This window comes from Macrotis lagotis, chromosome 5, assembly GCF_037893015.1.
Source record: "Macrotis lagotis isolate mMagLag1 chromosome 5, bilby.v1.9.chrom.fasta, whole genome shotgun sequence".
NCBI classification, from domain to species: domain Eukaryota; kingdom Metazoa; phylum Chordata; class Mammalia; order Peramelemorphia; family Peramelidae; genus Macrotis; species Macrotis lagotis.
This window is the reverse complement of record NC_133662.1, coordinates 264,688,544-264,707,945: the sequence shown is the minus strand read 5'-3', so window position 1 is coordinate 264,707,945 and position 19,402 is coordinate 264,688,544. Positions and strand designations below refer to the sequence as shown.

The following is a 19,402-nucleotide window of genomic DNA, read 5'->3' as shown; positions in this document are numbered from 1 at the left end:
GTGTTCTGGCCTTGCTGGACTGTAAGCTCCCTGAGGTCCAGGACCTAGTCAATCTTTTTTCTTTCTAATCTCAACCCCACCCCCAGCACCAAAGAGGCAGCGGGTGGCAGAGTTGGGAGGGGGCTGACCTTGGAATCAGTCAGAGCCAGGTATGAATCCAACCTTAAGACGTTCACTTTGATACCAGCTAGGCCACGTCGGCTCTCTTGCTTCCTCTCCTCATCCCTAACGGGGATAATTCACAATAACCACACATCTCATGGGATACTACTTGTAAATTATTTTGTTAAACTCTTACATGTTAACTGTTAAAACGTTAAAACACTTTCTATCCAATCGGAAGGACGCCCCACAGGTAGCCCAAGCTCAGCAGGTTCAAAATGTTAGTTATTCTTCCTCTTATTGGAGTCGGGTCCCATCCTGCGTCTTTGAGCCTCAGGTCCCTCTCTAAGGCAGATGGAGAGAGATGAGCCTCCTGTCTCCTGTTGGGGTTGGTAGTTCCGGGGCTGCTCCGTCACCTTTGAAGAGGCTTGGTCCTGCCTCTCACACAGCACCGTGCTGGAGACAGAGGGCTGGGCTGGGGGTGAGGCTTTGAGCCACTTACCTTCCTCAGTTTCCACAACTGTCATGTCATCATTTACTTGATATCATGGTCTTCTATTATGAAGGATACCAATCAATCAAAGGCAGGGGGCTGAATGTCCCTGAGCCTATCTCAGGGTTGGGGGGCTCAGCTGAGACAAGGTCAGTTGAACACACCCCAAAGGTGGCCAAGGGTCATAGAAATGTCCCTCATTGCCATGATGATGACACTTTATTGTTCCTGGTTATTTTGGAGCCTGAGCAGTGAATGACTGAAAGCCCCTTCTTTCATTGTTCATGCTGGAGGGTCATCAGGGAGCCCCTTCCCAGAGCCTGGCTCTGCTCTCCAAGTTTCCAGAGTCACAGGTCTGGAGTCAGGAGGGAGCTCGAAGGCTCTCTAGTCCAGAACCCCCTTTTTACAGTTGAAGAAACCAAGATCCAGAAAAATGGAGTGAGGTACCCAGTGTCACATGGGTTGTAAACATTGAGACAGAATTTGAACTCAGGTCCTCAGGCTCCAGAGGTCTTTCTCCTATTTCAGGTTAAGCAACTAGAAGTATTAATAAGAAAGGAGTGTGTGTGTGTGTGTGTGTGTGTGTGTGTGTGTGTGTGTACATGTGTGTGTATGATTTCACCAACATGGAAACTGCTCCCCACTAATGTACGTCAGGGCATAATTTGTAACCTTGGAGCACCAAGCTTTGGTGACTTGTCCAGGATCACACAGCTAGTATGTATTGAGAAATTCCTGCTTCTGAGGCCAACCCTTTCACCATCTATCATATTGCTTCTCATCAAGATCCATTTCGCAAATGGCAAAACAACCTCAGAGAATGGCCCGGGTGAGATCTGAACCCAGATCTCTCCCTCATGTTGACCCGCTGCTCTTTCCACTCTGCTCTACTTTCTCTCTTGGACATCCCACCGAGAAACCTCCCTTTTCCATTTCTGTTTCAGTTCACCACTTGGTCACCATCACGGCCTGCCCGGAAGCAGACTTTGGCCACCTCCTGAATGAGTTCTGCCTCACCAAGTTTAAACTGGAAATGGAAGAGATTGAGAAGAAGCTCTGGTGTGACTGGGATCAGACAGTCAAGTAAGTCACTCTTTTCCTTTCTCAATTCTTTGGATGAGATTTTCTGATTGGGTTTTCCATAGGTGTGTGTGATAAAGGGTGGAACCCTGGACCTCTTCCCACACCTGCTCTTGGCAGGGCACAAGCCCAGGTGGGAACTGCTGACCTCTTCTGAGCATTCTATCACAGGACACAGGAATGTCTGGTCATCCATAGACTTTATCACAGCATTTCACCAAGTCTCTAATGCCATCTTTCCAGACAAGAGGGAAAGATGTAGATTCAGAGTTTTTTTAAATAGAATTTAGAATCAGTTGGATTTGAAAATGGTCCAAGTAACAAATATGCCTTAGGAGAGGAGATAAGAGAAGATGCCCCTATGTTTAGGTAGGAGACCCACAAGCATTATGTTGTTTCGTCATGGCCAACTCTTCATGAACCACTTTGGGGTTTTCATGGCAGTCATACTGGAATGGTTTGCCATTTTCTTCTCCTTTCAGAAGTGGAGACTGAGGCAAACAGAGTTACATTACTTGCCCAGGGTCATACAACTAATAGATGTCTAAGGGTGGATTTGAATTTGGGTTCTCTTGACTCCAGGCCCAGTGTGCCACCTTAGCTGCCCTACAAGCATTATGGAACAGTTAGGTGGCACAAGTCAGGAGCTCAGGATTTCAGACTTTTTCAACAAATTGATCAGTTATGTTGATTTTTTTATTTATCTTGTTCTTGTCTTTAAAAAATGCATCAATTAAAATGGAAGGTAATTCAATCACTAAAGTAGTCTTCATTAAGCATCTATTCTGTCAGAGCTAAGGCTACAAATGCAAGACATGAAACAGTCCCTACTCCAAAGAACATCCATTGTAGTGTTGATAACTCCCTGGTCTTGGAGAGGTCACATCAGACTGGAGGAAGGTCTGAAGGTGGCTGCCCCAGGGAACCGTTCACTTGCCCTGATCAGCAGTTTCCCCTTTGGGTTAAGGCTTGATTCTTACACTTATAAATAAGAGGGAACTTCAGAGGACAGTAAATAAGTTGGAAGAAGAAGCCCAGGGGCTAGAAGGTTAAGCCAAATCAAATAAGATGAAATGGAAAAGGGATAAATGCAAAGTCCCATACTTGGGTTCAAGTAATCACTTCACAAGAACAGGTGGTGGGAGTGTGGTGGACAAGAGTTTGGGTAGAAAAGACACAGGGCTTTCAGGAGACTAAAAGCTCTTTGATATGAGTCAACGGTAAGAGGTGGCAAGATCTCAGGTTGCATTGAGAGGGAAGAGCATCCAGAAGAGGGAAGTAAGAGTCCTGTTGTACAAAGCTTTGGTCACACCCTGTCTGAAGCAGTGACTTCATAGCCACATTTTAGGAAGGGTATAGGGAAGCTAATAGGCATCCAGAAGGTGAGGAGGATGGAAGGGGGACTGGAGGTGAGGCTTGGGTGAACGAAATGGGGGTGTTTACCTTGAAAAAGAGACCATGTGTGTGGTTTAGGGGAAGAGAGCTATGTAAGGATATCCATGGAAAAGAAAGATCAAACTTGATGTCACTTGGCCCGAGGAGAGCCAGGAGCAATGAGTATAGGAAGATATATTCTTACTGTTAGGGGAAAGTTTCCTATTAATTAGACCTGTCCTCAATTATGATGGAAGACAGTGGATTCTCCTCCTTTGGACTTCTTCGAGTGCGAGTGTGGTTGGGATGGCCATGGTCGATGACCTCACAGAGGGGATTGAGCTGGGCAGCCTATGGCCCCTGCCAACTCTGGGATGCTCCTCACCATAAGTCAAAGAGAAGGCTCCTATGAGCAGATTGGCACAAGAATTCTTTTATCATTTTTACAGATGAGGAAATAGTCTCAGAGAAGGTAGCAGAAGTACCCAAGGTCACACAGGTAATAAGAATCAGAGCTAGGCTTCAAATCCAGTTCTCTTAATTCTAAGAACAATGTTCTTTCCATCATCCCCATGCTGCTGACCCTCAGGACTTGCCTCTATCCATGTCCATAAAAGTTTGCTAAGACAAAGGCAGTATAGCCTAATGGATAGAGTGATGAGCCTGGGTTCAAATCCTGCTTTTTACCCTTGCTTACTTTGAGACCCTGGGCAACTTATTTATTTTTACAAATATTATCTTGATATCCCTAAGGCTGCATATAATGTCAACCTTGGCTGCTTTATGGGCTGACATTGCTGACCTTTTTTTTCTCTTTTTTATTCTTTGTTATAAGGGTCTTTAGGACAGGGAAGAAGGAAGGAACATTCTGGGAAATGTAGGTGATGTTAAAACAAAAGACATCAATAAGAATTAAACAAGACAACCACCACCACAAAGACCTGTCCTGCTTAGCCCCTAGAGCAGTAATGGGAAACAGGTGGAAAGAGGCCAGAGTGGGCTTGATATCAGGGAGGAGAGCCCAGCAATGAAATCTGTCTAGCAATGGGGTGGGGGGGAGAAAAAGAGAGACAGACAGAAAAACAGACAGAGAGACAAAAAGGGAATTAGAGGAGAGAGAAAAAGAATTTATTCAGTGCTTTCCATGTCCTAAGTACTGTGCTAAATGTTGAGGTTGCAAATAGAAGCAGGCCAGATAAGCCCTGCCCTCAGGGAGCTGACAGTCTCATGGAAGGGAAAGGCTACCCACTTGGGAGCTTGTCTTGGATCATTGTATTGCTGGGACTAGCTAAGTCCTTCATGGTTGTTCATTAAACAAAGTTGCTGTTCATGTATATCAGGTTCTCCTGGTTCTGCTCACTTCACTCTACATCAATTCATGGAAGTCTTCCCAGGTTTTTCTGAAATCATCCTGCTGGTCATTTCTTTTTGTTTTCTTTTTGTTTTTGCAAAGCCATGGGGTTAAGTGACTTGCCCAAGGTCACACAGTTAGGTCATTATTAAGTGTCTAAGGGCAGATTTAAACCCAGGTCCTCCTGACTCCAGGGCCTAACTGCAGTGCTCTGCCCACTGCAACACCTAGCCACCTCCTGCTTGTCATTTCTTATAGCCCAATAATATTCCATTACAATCATATGGCACAGTTTGTTCAGCAATAGATAGGTATCACCTTAATTTCTATTCTTAGCCACTACAAAAAGAGCTGCTATAAATATTTTTATACATATCAATCCTTTTTCTTTTTTTCTTCTTATTTTTTGGAAGTCTTTGGAAGATTGACCTAGCGGTAGTATTTCTGGATCAAAGGGTAAGCACCATTATTTTGACCTTTGGACATAGTTCCAAATTGTTCTCCACAATGGTTGGGTCAGTTCACAACTCCACTAACAATGCATTAGTGTTCCAGGCTTCCCACATTCCCTCCAACATTTATTTTTTTTTCTTTTTTGTTCTATTAGCCAATTTGATTGGTGTGAGATGGTGCCTCAGAGTTGTTTTAAATTGCATTTCTCTAATCACTAGTGATTTAGAGCATTTTTTTTCATGATAATAGAGAGCTCCAATTTCTTTGTAAACTGCCTGTCCATATCCTTTGACCATTTATCTATTGGGGAATGAAGTGTAGTCTTATAAATTTGACTCAGTTTTCTATTTATCTCAGAGACAAAGCCTTCATCAGATACTTCTTGTAAGAATCTTTCCCAGTTTTCTGCTTTCGTTCTAATCTTGGCTGCCTTGGTTTTGGTTTGTGCAAAACAATTTTCATTTTATGTAATCAAAATTATCCATTTTACATTTTGTAATGCTCTCTATCTTTTATTTGGTCCTAAACTCTTCCCTTATCCATAGATCTGACAGGTAAGCTATTCCATACTTCCCTAATTTACTTCTGTCATCACCTTTTATGTCTAATTCATGTACCCATCTGATCTTATCTTGGTGTAGGACATGAGATGTGGGTCTATCCCTAGTTTCTGCCATAACTGTGACTGATAGGAAATGTTGAAAAAGGAGAAGGAAACTTAACTTTCCTACCTGGGGGTTGGGGAGGGGGCTTAAATTCTAATGTCTGGTCCTTGTCCCAACAGAAATCTTTCTACATCTGGAGAAGGGAAATTCCTTAGGCTATCATAGCTGAATGAGAAGCATTATCATCATCATCGTCGTCGTCATCATCTTCATCATAGCTAACATTTATATAGTGCTTACTGTAACCAGGCACTTTACAATTAAAATCTCATTTGATGTTCATAACTGTTACTATCTCCATTTACAGTTGAAGAAATTGAGGCACAGAAATAACTAGTGTGGTTACTCAGAATCACACAGTGTTTAAGAAGGGATTTGAACCCAGGTCTTTCCAGCTCCAAGTCCAGTGCTCTAACCAGTGCACCATCCTATCCTAGGCCATCTGTTTCCTCTGGTTTGGTGTCTCTCTACCAAATAACCCTCAGATCTGTGTCTTGATCTAAAGAGGGGGGGTGACCCAACCCAAGGCAAAGCTCTAAGCACAGTGCTCCAGTCAAGTCTGCCTTTTGTTGTAAACTAATCAATGGGCAACCTGGTATCTGTGCCAGATCACCCTGGGAGAACTGGAGAACCTGAGTTTGGGAATGAGTAGAACCAGGAGACCACATTCCCTTGGCACCTTAAGCGACTGCTCTCTGGTACCTCCACAGGCTGCCACAGCCACCTGTATGTAGTCAGAAGCAAATCCACCACTGGCTATCACAGCAAGGTCAATAATATTCCTTTCTGACTGATCACACTGATCACACTCTCCTGGGAGACAGAGCATGGCCCCCACTTTGGAGATCCCTGCTCTAGGCACTAGAGAGCCGTTGGTGGTCTCGGAGTAGGACTGCTGGCACTGTTAGGAGGGCAGTTTCTTTCATGTGCCAGGGTACCCACAACCATCATTTTCCATTTTAAGTTTTGGTTCCTGAAACATGCAGTTCTTAATGCAGAAGTAACTGATCATCTTTTGTGATCTGAGAGCTCGGATAATCTGTTGTTTTTTCAAGAATTCCCCGTCTCCCGGAATCTACAAAACTCAGATGGATTTTTACTCACAGTGTTGGTGTTTAATCTGTCTCTTAAAAAGTCAGTTACTATTTTCCAAAGAAATCCATAAAAATAATAACTCCTGGGCAGCTATGTAGTACAGTGGATAGAGCGCCGGCCCTGGAGTCAGGAGGACCTGAGTTCAAATCCAGCCTCAGACACTTAATAATTACCTGGCCATGTGGCCTTGGGCAAGCCATTTAACCCCACTTGCCTTGCAAAAATCTAAAATAATAATAATAATAAATAATAATCTCCTGTTTCTAAAGCTATGACCTGAGGAAGTCAGAAGAAGTATTATTACCCTCATTTTACCATAACCCATTTGTAAGACCCCTTGCTCTGAACTAAAAGACAAGTCTCCATCTTGGTTTCTCATTAAGTAACCTCAGGTCGTGTCCTCAGCTGGGCTTTTCCTTGGGAACATCAATATTTGGCTCGGGCTTCTTTGGTGCAATGCAGGATTTCCCCCAGAGAACACTAGGATTTGGCGACTCTCTGGGTCCCACAAAGTCACAGTTGCAAGGAAATCCAACCAACCTCCTAGTTGATCTACCTTCCCTTGGGAAAACCCCTATGACTGTCAGTACCAAGAAAGGGACAGGAGTGGGCTGGGGATCCCTGGCATCACTCTCCACCAGGCCTGGCTTTCTCATCCTTTCTGTTTCCATCCGATAATGACATTTTCTTTTCATTTCCCTTTGAAGAAGACCTCTCATAAGTTTCTCTCCCCTGAGGATTTTGCTTCTCATTGGACTACCCGGCATTGATTTCCTCATGTGCATGGAGCCCCATGGGGCTGCCCACTTTCTTAGAGGAGGAGGAGGAGAAAATAGCTATGAATTGAAGAGGATTCTTGGTCCTCTCTCCAAGCCACCGATTTTGAGTTTATATATAACCCCACCCGCTTGCCCCACCTCTCTGACTATCCAAGCTTGTGAATTGGAACCAGGGCCGTCATATAAGCCTAACGATGGGGCAAAGAGCCAGGAGAATGGGAGGAGAGGTTTACCTTGTTCCTCCTGGGGCAGGGAATAAACCTAGATGGATTAAGTGACTTTCCCAAGGTCATATATCTAATAGATTTTCCTTCTCCCTGCTACCCAAATCTGAATTATTTACAGGGTCCTTGACAATGGGTAGGAACGTGTTGACGCGATTCTGGACTAATGACTTGCCCGCGACCAGGGCCTGGCACAGTAGGTAAACAAAAGATGGAAAAAGAAAACCAGAAAGAGGAAAGACAGGTTTTGCAGGTGATTTGTTGTTGGATCGACTAGTCTACCGTTGATTGGACATTTGTTCTTCAGTAGTTTTCCAATTGTATTCCATTCTGTAGTCTGCCATTTCCTTCTCCAGCTCATTTTATAGATGAGGAAAGTAAAGGCAAACAGGGTTAAGTGACTTGGCACACAGCTAGATTTGACAACATACATTATGCTAAGTAAAGAGCTTTCTAGTTCTGTCTGCAGTGCTCCAGAGGCAGCCAACCAGTAAGCTGTGCATTTCTCTGCTAAAAGGCAGTTTCTGGTCAATATGATAGCATAACTCTACCTTTTAAGATGGGTCATGAATCAAAGAATTTCTCACTGCTTCATCAGTTTGAGAAGAGAAGAGGGCTTGCCAAGCAGGAAAATGGTAAGGACCAGAGTGATGCTTGTCCTTCACTTCTCCAAGAGGATCATGACATCAGGAAGGTGATGTCATGACAAGCACATGGATTGGATCTGAGTGAGGGGGACTGGGCTAATTCACCAGCCTCACTTCCTCCTCCAGGGCCACCTGGGTCCAGTGGCCAGATATGGATCAGGATGACCCCAGATGCCAGACAATCAGGATTAGGTGACTTGGCCAAGGTCACACAGCTAGTAAGTATCAGGCGTCTTTGACTGGATTCGAACTCTCATCCTCCTGACTCCAAAGTCAGTGCTCTATCCACTGCACCACCTAACTGCCCACCAGAAAGAGTGTAGTTAGTGGAGAAGACACTTTGTGCAGCATAAATGTTCCTGGATCAATGATCTCAAGGTCTGCAGGCTACAGTTATGAGTTACCATGAGGCCATAGTTTTCCTTCACTTATATGCCCCCTCTCATAATTCTTTAAGTATGTATCCATTCTTTTCCCAAAGATCCTGAGTGCATTGGGAGTAGAATGTGCCCCTGACTGGTGTGAGGACTATAAGTTGTTCTTGCTGCGTTTTTCCTATACTGAGTATGTTTGATATTAGGATATAATTACTGCTTTTATCTTACTATTAAGCTAAGATCTAACCATGTCATTATTGTGAGTGGTTGGTTTTGTATAAATAGGAATCACACTAATGGGGACCTAAGAGTACTAAGGAAAATGAGTGAATCCTCACACTAAAGGGTTATCCCTGGAGTTTGAGTGTAGTCCCATGGTAATGGTCCTTTTCTATGATTTCAAACCTGCTCGTGTGAGGGCAAGGGGTAAGCAAGGCAGGTCAGAGAATGAGTACAGGAACCTGGTCAGAGATGTGTGTCTTCTCCCTTTAAGCCTAAACCCCTTGATGTCAGACATTCTTTTCACTTCGTTATACCCCTAGCCTTTAGGAAAAATCTGGTCCATATAACATCCTAAATATATGCTTTCTGTTTAATAAATTTAACATAGAAGCAAAATTTCAAGATCAAAGGAGGCTATTTACATGCCTGTTTAATCCCATTTAAGCCCCTTCTAGAGATAGAAATGAACTTGAATTGATTCTCTCTCTCTCTCTCTCTCATCAGGAAGGGGTCATAAAAACTTAGTTGATTAATTTAAAACCATCAGTGTGATAAGGGCAGCTGAGAGACACAGTGGACAGAGTGCTGGGCCTGGAGTCAGAAGGAGCTGAGTTCAAAAATGACTTCAGTCACTTACTAGCTGCATGACTCTGAACAAGTCACTTAACCCTATGTGCTTCAGTTTTGTCATTTATAAAATGAGCTGGAGAAGGAAATGACAAACCATTCTAGTATCTTTGCCAAGAAGCCACCAAAGAGGGTCACAAAGAGTCAGACAGGCCTGAATAGCAACAATAAAATCAGTATGGTGTTGAAAAAAAAGATTCTGAATCTGAGCCTTGGCTCTGCCACAGAAGTAATTGGGTGACCACTCTCTCTAGTCTTTTAATTTCCTGTCAAGTAAAGACATGGAAACCAGTGACCTTAGCATCCCTCGTGTCTCAAAATACCTAACCCTCACTCAGTTAAGCACTTGCCAGAATTTGAGCTAGGGAATGGCTCTGGATTTGGAACCAAGAGGATCTGGGTTCAAATTTTGAATCTGCCATGTACTATCTTGGGCAAGCGCCTTTCTTCCTTTAGTTACTTTCTATTTCTCCTGCATAGTTCATTTGTATATATTTGATTTTGGTCATCTATCCCCTCCCCTTTACATTGTGAGCTCTTTAAGGGCAGGGACTCTCTTGCCTTTTTTTAATAGAACCAGTGCTGATTGATTGACTTTGATGGAGCCAGTTTCCACATCTGTGCAGTGATGAGGTTGCATTTGATGGTCTCTAACCTATCTTCCATCTGTGAGCCTCTGAGCCTGTGATTGATGTTTCCCTATTTCAGAAGCAAAAGGACCCAGAAATCTCCTGCTGAGATTGAGAACAAGGCCTAAAGCACCCAGGAGATGGGCTCTGTTCTTTCAAGGTCATCGACCTGCCCAAAAGCCTTGGCCCTGGAAGGTCTCTTTCCTTCTCTAGGACTCAGACTCTAGTTCTGTAGATGATGTGATATTGGGGAATCAGCAGGATTTCCAAGGAGTTTCTGGAATTTGGGGTGGGGGGGAAGAGTCTTTGCAATCAACTGAGCATTTATAGGGAAACTGTGCTGCCAAAGTGACTTGGAAAACTGCAAAAGGGATGGCTGGGATCTAACCCAGAGCTGAAATGTCTGAGGAAGCCGTTCATGCATCACCGTCTTGGTCCAAGGAAACGTGTGGGACTAATTATCTCAGACACCAGCTGGCTCTGAGATTCTCTTAATTTGATCTGCATGACAAGGAACTCCACAGGACTAACTGGTTCCTTTTCCATTTGGGGGTGGGGTAGGAGAGTGGAGGGTGGTGAGCTGAAAGTATGGGTTGGGTGGGGTAATTGGCCACCTCAATATTAGATAATGGGTTTTTAAAAATTCATTACCTTTATATATTATTATGGTTTGTTTATTTTACTTTTATTTATCCTGGAATAGGGATCTCATTTAATCTTAGCACCTCAGGTGAGGAACTTCTCTAGACAGCCTTAAAAAAGACCCATTGAGGCCTTGCTGATCCTGATTTTGGAGTCTTTTTTGGGGGGGAGGCAAAATTCCCTCCTTTGTAGAATGCTTGGCCAACCTTAGCACACCTTAGAAATATGAAAAAGAGGTGATGGAAGCAGTGTCTTCGCATTTTAAAAAAAAGAGCCCCGGAAGCACGGGTAGAGACATTTCCAAGCAGGCTATTTTAATCTATTATTGCATAGTTGGTTTGTTTAGAAATCACTCTTGTTTTAGTCCCCGCCCCCAAATCACTATAGCAGCACCTTTTCATCTCATGATTAGGCAGCTTCCATTTGCCTTTTCAAAAGTTCAAAAACAAATATTTCTTAAGTATTTCCTATATCCTAGGCCCAGAGCAGGAATTGAGGGCAGACAGAAAGGCAGAAGTGAGGGTTAGACTTAGGGTTTGGTTGCATTGGGAAGTAAATTAGATGGGAGGAATCAGGAGGCTGCTCATCATAAATGTGCATTGAAGAGGCTGGGATTGAACCCCCCCCAGTCTGTTGCCAACTCCAGTATGACCCGAAGTTACAAAGTCTCTTCATCTCTAAGGCCTCGGTTTCCCAGATGGGTCAGGGAAGGTTGAGCCTAGAGAAGAGAGGTCAGGATCACCGCCTTCACATGTCAGAGGAGGCCACAATGTGGAAAAGGGATCAGCCTTGATCTGCTTGCCAGAGAGAGGACCAGTAGGTGGAAAGTGGAAAGAGGCCACTTCAGGTCAAGCATCAGAATCAACTTTCTGACAATGAGAACTGTCCCAGAGTGGAACAGCCCTCCCTCATGGGGGTCCGTAAGCAAAGACTTTCTGCTGTAGAAGGTGGGTAGCCAACGCCAATCTTCTGTGACTTCATGCTTGGGGAGAAATAGTCAGATAGTCCTAGAACAGTAGCTTCTCATGTCCTTCCCCATCTCACGGTGGAGATGAGGTCAAAAAGGCACCTTCAGGCTTTGTTTCCAACTGGGCAACAAGGGACAGAGAAACTGGAGCAGCTAATGAAAGTGCCAAAGTGTTTCCTCCTCAGAGGGATAGGATGCCAAGGAAGGATTTGGCTTCTTCCTGCCTCCCTGCTGCTGGCAGAGAGTCTCTTGTTCAAGGGCAGGCTCCAAGGACAGCTCTATGGGCTGCCATGTCTTAAACCATCCAGTATGGCTACAGAAAGGGGGCGCGGAATAGTGTCATGGAAAGAACGTTCGATCTGGACTCTGAGAACCTAGATTCCCATCCCAGCTCTCCCACTCCCCCCGCCTTATCTGAACAAGATGACCCCTAAAGCCCTTCCTGGCTGAATTTATATGGTGCTTCACATCCCCAGAATGATGGGGTTGGACTCAAGGGTCTGTCCTGGAGTTGAGATGGTGTGTGTACACACACACACACACACACACACACACACACACACACACTCTCTCTCTCTCTCTCTCTCTCTCACATACACACACACACACACACTCTCTCACATACACACACACCACACACAGACACACACACACACACAGTCTCTCTGTCTCTTTCTCTCTCATACACACACACACACACACACACACACACACACACAGAGAGAAAACATGTAAGCGAGGGAAGCAAACTGCAGTGAGGATGACTCATTATTCCATAACAGAAGGTACAAAAGATGCAAGGATCATAATTAAGTGTTGCTTATCAGAGATGGCTTTTCTTGGAGGAGATGAATTTTGATTTGATTTTATTTCAATTTTAAAATGGATTATCTTCCAAACATAAGCTTCTCCCTGTAGTCCATCTGTTCTTTATAGCAAAGAAACTCAGCCAAAAACAATTGATAGGATATCATGGCTTGTCCCCATATATACCATTCTATCTCCCAAGTCCCCTACTTCTCTGCTGAAAGGAGAGAAGTCATTTCATTTTCTGTTCCCATGAGCTAAGATTGAGTATTACAATTATAGGACTATCACAGGATCTGAGAGTCAAAAGGAATAGCACAGGTTATGTCTTCCAAACACAAAGGAATTCTCATTGCAACAAACAGAGCAGCTTCTACCTGTTCCCATCCCCTAGGCATCTCTCAATGCCAAGAAGTTTGTCCTGACACTTCTTACAGCTGCCCCCTTCTGCTCCTTGGGGGCCAAACAGCAGAAGCCTAGGCCCTCTGCCACATTAGATTGGAAGCTCCTGGAGGGCAGGACTGTCTTATGACGCCCTTTTGTCACAGTAGATACATATTCGATGTTTATTGACTTCACAAGACAGCCCTCCACACAACCATCATGCATCCCTGGGCCTTTTCAACTCTAAGCTCCTCACTGTTCTTGTTTCCTTCCTGTGGACACTGCCTAGAGATGGATACAACCCACAAGATGCGATCTGACAAAGGCAGGGTATCCTGAGATTATTGCCTCCCTCTTCTCAAAGCTAAGCCCTATTATTGCCCTCACAAGATCCACCAGTTGCTTGGTTGCTACATCACTCTGCTAAACTATATGGAGCTTGTGAGCCACTGAGACCCCTAGTTCCATTTCAAAACAAACGCTCCTTCACGTTGCCTTACCCCCCACTCTACTCTGCTTCCATGTCAACAGACTCCTCAACAGCTCCTTGTTCAAGCCAGCCAACTATTTGATTGTAATATCTTTGTATAATGTATTAATTATCATCATATCATGTATTATCACAACTAATGCACGATTCTCCATCCTTTTTTAAAATTAATTTATTCCCAATTTTACAATTTTTCCCCTAATCTCACTTCCCTCCCCCCACCCCCCACAGAAGGCAGTCTGTTAGTCTTTAACATGATTCTCCATCTTCTCCAGTGAGTTACTGTATCAAAAGTTTGGCTAAAATGTAGATATGAGACATTTTCTGTTTATTTCACTCTTTCTTGTTGCTGTGATAACTTTTTTAAAATTTTATTCTAAGTACAAGACATTTTTCTCTTTTACAAGTTTTAGTAATCCTGACCCAAAAGGAAATGGAGTCAGTCTGGCATGGTCAGAAGTCATGTTAGGTGGTTACAACCATCATTTCCCTTTCTATTTGTTTTAATGATTCTTTCAAGAATTTTCCTGGGAATCAAAATCAAGCTTATTCAACTGTAGTCTGCAGATTTCACTTCCTTTTTTTTAATCAGGACATTTTTCTTTTTCTAATCTCATGGGCCCTTTCTCAGTTTCCATAATGTTTCAGATATCACCAGCGGTGCACTGGTCATCACAACTCCCATTTCTTTGCTTGACAGTCAATTTACTTTCAGGATCTCTTCATGACATTGTTAAAGTCTTTGTGTATGTTGTCTTCTTGCTTCTGTTCACTTCCCTTTTCATCCTTTACATATAAATTGTTTGTACAGTTAGTTGCATGTTGTCTCCCTCTGCCCCCCAAGAGATTGGGACCTCCTTGAGAACAGAGACTTTACCATTCTTTAAACACTCAGCTTTTAACACTGCCTGGCTGGCTGGTCCTTTATTCTCAGATCCAAAAGGATATCACTAAGGAGTCAAGGGACAGATCAGCCCTATACAAGCTCAGGAGGCCCCCAATAGGTGGGGCACAGGTAGTCTGTGTGAACATTTGAAATGGAGATGTCATGACAGCAGCTAGTAGGCATTTAATAAATGTATATGAAATGATTGATGTGTCTCTTCTAATAGTATAGAGACTTCTTGAGGTCAGAGACTGGTTCAGGCTGTTTTTATACCCCTACTTCTTGGCACAAGATAATGTGACACTTGATAATATTACATATTATTTACATATATTATTATTAAATGCTGATTCCCTTAAATGAAGTTTTCCTTAAAATGATAAGCAGTATCTATCTAAAACATCAGCAAGCATTAAATGTAACAAGGACAAGCTAGAAGTCTTCCCAGTAAGATCAGGGGTAAAACAAGGATGGTCATTGTCACCATTATTATTCGATATCTTATTGGAAATGTTAGCTTTAACAATAAAAGAAAAAAAGAAATGGAAGGAATTAGAATAGGTAAAGATGAAATAAATACTCATTCCCTTCCCAACTACAAAGAGGGCACTTAGTTAAAACTTTATTGACTGAAAAGGATATCAAATGTGGAATCAAATGACCTGGGCTCAAATCTTGACTCTGTTTCCTAATGCTCAGGTGATTTTGGCTGCTTCTTCCCCTTGCCTGGTTTCAGTTTCCTCCTATTATAAAATGAGAAGTTTGAATCAAATCACTTCTCAAGGTCCCTTCTCCTTCCTTAAATGAACTATTGCCCCAGGACTGACAAACTCCACCCTTCAGTAGACAAAGGACAGATTTGCTGGGTGACTCTGGGCGAGCCCCTTCTCCAATCTGGACTTTGACTTCCTCTTTTCTAAAATGAAGAGGACAGAGGAGATCTGAGGAGCCCCAACATTCTTTGATTGTGTGGTTGCTCCAGACCACAAAAGCAAACAGGGATGGGACCCTTGCTACTTCCTCTTTCCTCCACAACTGAATAAAGAACAGAAACTCCCTCCTTGCTAAGAACCAGATTTCCTGAAGCCATGGGCTGACTCTTTTTACAAGGATTGGAATATAGGTCTTCCCCCATGTTAGGACTGCTGAACTCTAGATTTAGAATCTGTTATTGTATGAATATAGGAATGTCCTCCAATAGAACAGATTGCAACCTGCCTATCGCCAAGTAAATCAAGGATCATTGGAGCTGGAATGTCAGTCCATCTGAGCCCACGCCCTCATTTCTCAACAGAGTAAATTGAGACCTTGAGAGATGAAATGTCCTTCCCAAAGTTATATAGCCAGGAGTAGGATTTGAACCCAGTTCATCTGATTCCTAGGCCACTGCTTTTCTATTGGGGAAGGCAGCTTAGCTCACCAGAAAGTCAGTAGACATTTATTAACTTCCTGTTAGATCCCATGTTGGAGTCAGAGGATCTCAATGTCTATTTAAGCAATGGGGTTAAGTGACTTTCCCAAGGTCACAAAACTAGGCAATTAATAAGTATCTGAAGCTAGATTTGAACTCAGGTCTTCCTGACTCCAGGGCTGGTGCTCTATCCACTGTGCCACCTAGCTTCCTCTTCTCCATGTGATCTTGGACAAGTTACTTAACCTTCTTGGGCCTCAGTTTCTTCCTCTGTAAAATGAGAGCTTTCACTAGATGACCCCTTCCAGTTCTGGAACTAGGATCCCATGAGTCCATGGCAGTTAAATTGATATAAGCAGGCTATAAACCAAGGCCATCCTCAATCCAAGCCCCAAACTCCAACCATTGGGATACACTGCCTCTGTCCACAACAAGCTCTGGTCAGAGAGGCTTGGCATTCCTGCCCCAGTCCCTGCCTCCAAGCATCCATTCTTGATAGACAAAGAGATGGGCAGAGAATGGGCAGGGTAGGAGAAGGGCCGAGGAAGGGAGGAGTAAGACATCAGGGAGGAGGTTGGAGAAGCCCATGAATGATGCAGATGATGTCAGGAGTTAAGCGATGGTTTGCCTGCCCATCCCCTGAATTATTCATCTGTCCCATTAAACATCTACTTCAAGAGAGTGAGTCCTGAGATGGCAGAGATTTCTTTAATCTCTTCCACTGGCAGGCTCTTGCTATGTCCTTCACCCCTCAAGCCCAAAGAGGATTCACTTAGTCAGGGCCACGACCTCCTTCTCTGGAGTAAGGTTTGTTTAAGTCCCGCTGACTGCCCCAAAGGAAGGCATAGATCCCCGCTGCCACCAAGCTACAGATAGACATGGCCCAAGTGACCTACCTCCTGGAGTAGGACCCTTAGAAAAGATACAGGCTTCTCTCTCCCCCCACTCCATGTCGGTCTTTGCTCATCCAAGCCAGAAGCCATCCTCCCAGAGACAGCACCATCTTTCCTGGTGACCCCAAGAAGCTTGTGGTAGCAGATGTTCTTGATGCTTCGATGAGAAGCAGAAACCTTGGGGATTAAAGAGCTTGAAGTGCCCCATTTAACCAAGGGGAAACTCCCCAGGAAGTGACTTACCCAAGGTCATACAACTCCAAAGGGGCAAAGCTGGAGTTTGAAGCCAGGGACTCTGACTCCAGTCCAGAGCTCTTTCCACTAGAACAAAGGGGCCTCTCAGTTTTGTAAACTTACCAGGCCTCCATAAATGTTCTTTTGTCATAAGTGTGATTATGCTCTGAAAGCAAAAAGGCACAGCTGGAAAGATGAAGGGATCCAGTTGTTAGGCAGACTGTTGTGGCCGCAAACTTGGGATCCTAGCAACACTTTTGGAGTTAGTAATCAGGCTGGGCTCAGCTTGGAGGCACCTCCTAGGCCACTGAATCCAGCCTCCTTCAATGACAGGTGGGAAAACTGATGCCAGAGGAGGCGGGGGCATCTACCCCAGGCCACAAAGGTAGAGGGGGCAGAGAAAGAATCCTAAGCCAGCTCCTTTTCCCTCCAACCCAGGATTTCCCTCTCTCTGTTACTCTTCTGTCCCCCTATCCTTACCCTCCTGGGGGGGGGGGGACAGGAGACATGAGGGCTTTGGGGAATCTGACCCTTAGGGTCATGGACATTTGCCTGAGTAGCCAAGAGGGGCTTCGATGACATGGCAAAGAGGATGAAAACATCATCTTACACTTTTTAGATGAGGACTCTTGATTTCATCAGGATAGCTTAGTGGGTCAGTGGATAAAACCCCAGGCCTGAAGTCAGGAGGACCTGAGTTCAAATCCAACCTCAGATACTTGCTAGCAGTGTGATCCTGGTCTAATCACATAACTCTCTTTTGCCTCAGTTTCTGCAACTGCAAAATAAGCTGGAGAAGGAAATAGCAAATCATTCTCATATCTCAACCCCAATAGGATCACCAAAGTTTGACCACAATAAAGGGACAGGAAGCTCCACCCCCTGCACATTGACAGCTCTTCAGCATCATCTTCAAAGCTAGCTTTTAGACTTACATAGCCCTTGACCTACACTAACTTAGGGGCCAGAGAGGTAGGCTCATGCTGTTGTTCTCTGTTATAGGCCAGAATAATGAGGGACAGAGAGGTTAAATGATTTGCCCAGGGTCACACAGGGCAGTGTCCAAGGAGGAATTTGAACTTGGATCCTCTTAACTCCATCCAGGGCTCCATCCACCCAACTGTCCACTTAATAGCCTTTATTGTTTTGTTTTGTTTTAGTTTTTGCAAGGCAAGTGGGGTTAAGTGGCTTGCCCAAGGCCACACAGCTAGGTAATTTTTAAGTGTCTGAGACCGGATTTGAACCCAGGTACTCCTGACTCCAGGACTGGTGCTCTATCCACTGTGCCACCTAGCCACCCCTTAATAGCCTTTTTTGGCTGGGGCCTGAGGTCTCACAGTGGGTAAGGGTCAGAAACAGGCTTCAGACTCAGTCTTCCCAGTTCTCCGTGGCTTTCTCTTTCGGTTGCTCAACATCCCCTCAACTGATATATGCCAATTGGCTCCAGTGCTTGGCTCAGAGTGAACACCAGTTCTTGATTGAGGTGGACTGCTGTTTTTAAGCTCCTGTTATCTACTAGATGTTACAGGGATTATTCTCATCATTCCCATTTTTCAGATAAGGAAACTGAGACCCAGGAAGTTTCAGTGACTTGCCCATAAATCAAAAGCAGAATTAGAACCCAGGACTTAACCAAACAAGGTGGCCTCTCTTCTACTCATCTTCTCCCTGGTCCATTGTTCATCCTTTCCATGTCTTTGAGTGACTCGTTAGCCCCTAACAGAATTATGGGACTATTAGAGTCTCAAACAAATTCCTGGGGCCTGGCTAGCTGCCTTGGAAGCTGAATTCTCTTACTGAGCCCTAACAGATGGGCACAGGGCATGCCCAGAGAGACATCCACACCCAGGAATAGTCCCATCTTTTCTGTCCCATCCTCCACACCCACACCTCCACCACTCCTCTGTGAGCCCCCTGGGCCTCAGAGGGAGCAAGCCATCTGTCCCCAAACCAGTTGGATTCAAGTGTCTGTGGCCAAAAGGGGAGGCCGGCAGCTGCAGGAGATCATCCTGGCCCTTAGCGCAAAGTCAGACTCCAGGGCACTTCCAAAGTCCTTTTGCAGCTGCTGTCTTCCACCCCTCAAGCCCAAAGAGGATTGACTTAGGGCCACAACCTCCTTCTCTGGAGTAAGATTTGTTTAAGTCCCACTGCCCCCTTCAAAAAGGAAGGCATAGATCCCCATTGCCACAGCGGGGATACAGATAGATATGGCCCAAGTGACCTCCTGGAGTAGGACCCTTAGAAAAGATACAGAAGTTGTGTCTGCTCAATGGGGTGGGTGACTGACTAGATATGACTGGAAACAAAGGGGAAGGGCAGGTCAAAGAATGAGGGCAGGTGTCTGAGAGGATGATGGGATCTGTCATTCATAGAAAGCTAGTCAGGAGGGGAAAATATTGATGAATCTGGTCTGTGAACACCAGAGAGAGAGAATTAGGAGGTGACCTCACTACACATCCCTGGGCACATCCTTGGACCCACTCTGTCACTCAGTTTCCTTGTCCGTCCCAGTGAGAAGCTCCACTGGAGAATTTCTTCAATTCCTTGCAAGTTTCAGCATTTTACATCTC

At 44.4% G+C, this 19,402-nt stretch overlaps 1 protein-coding gene across 1 annotated transcript in view; it reads left to right on the top strand.

Annotated features, from left to right (window-relative positions):
- The window catches only part of RAMP1 (receptor activity modifying protein 1), an 83,379-nt gene that overhangs the window by 24,144 nt on the left and 39,833 nt on the right, over positions 1-19,402 (top strand). The window contains exon 2 of the mRNA XM_074189788.1: positions 1,540-1,678. Within this exon, the coding sequence (XP_074045889.1) occupies positions 1,540-1,678 (139 nt within the window). The remainder of the gene's footprint in view (positions 1-1,539; positions 1,679-19,402) is intronic.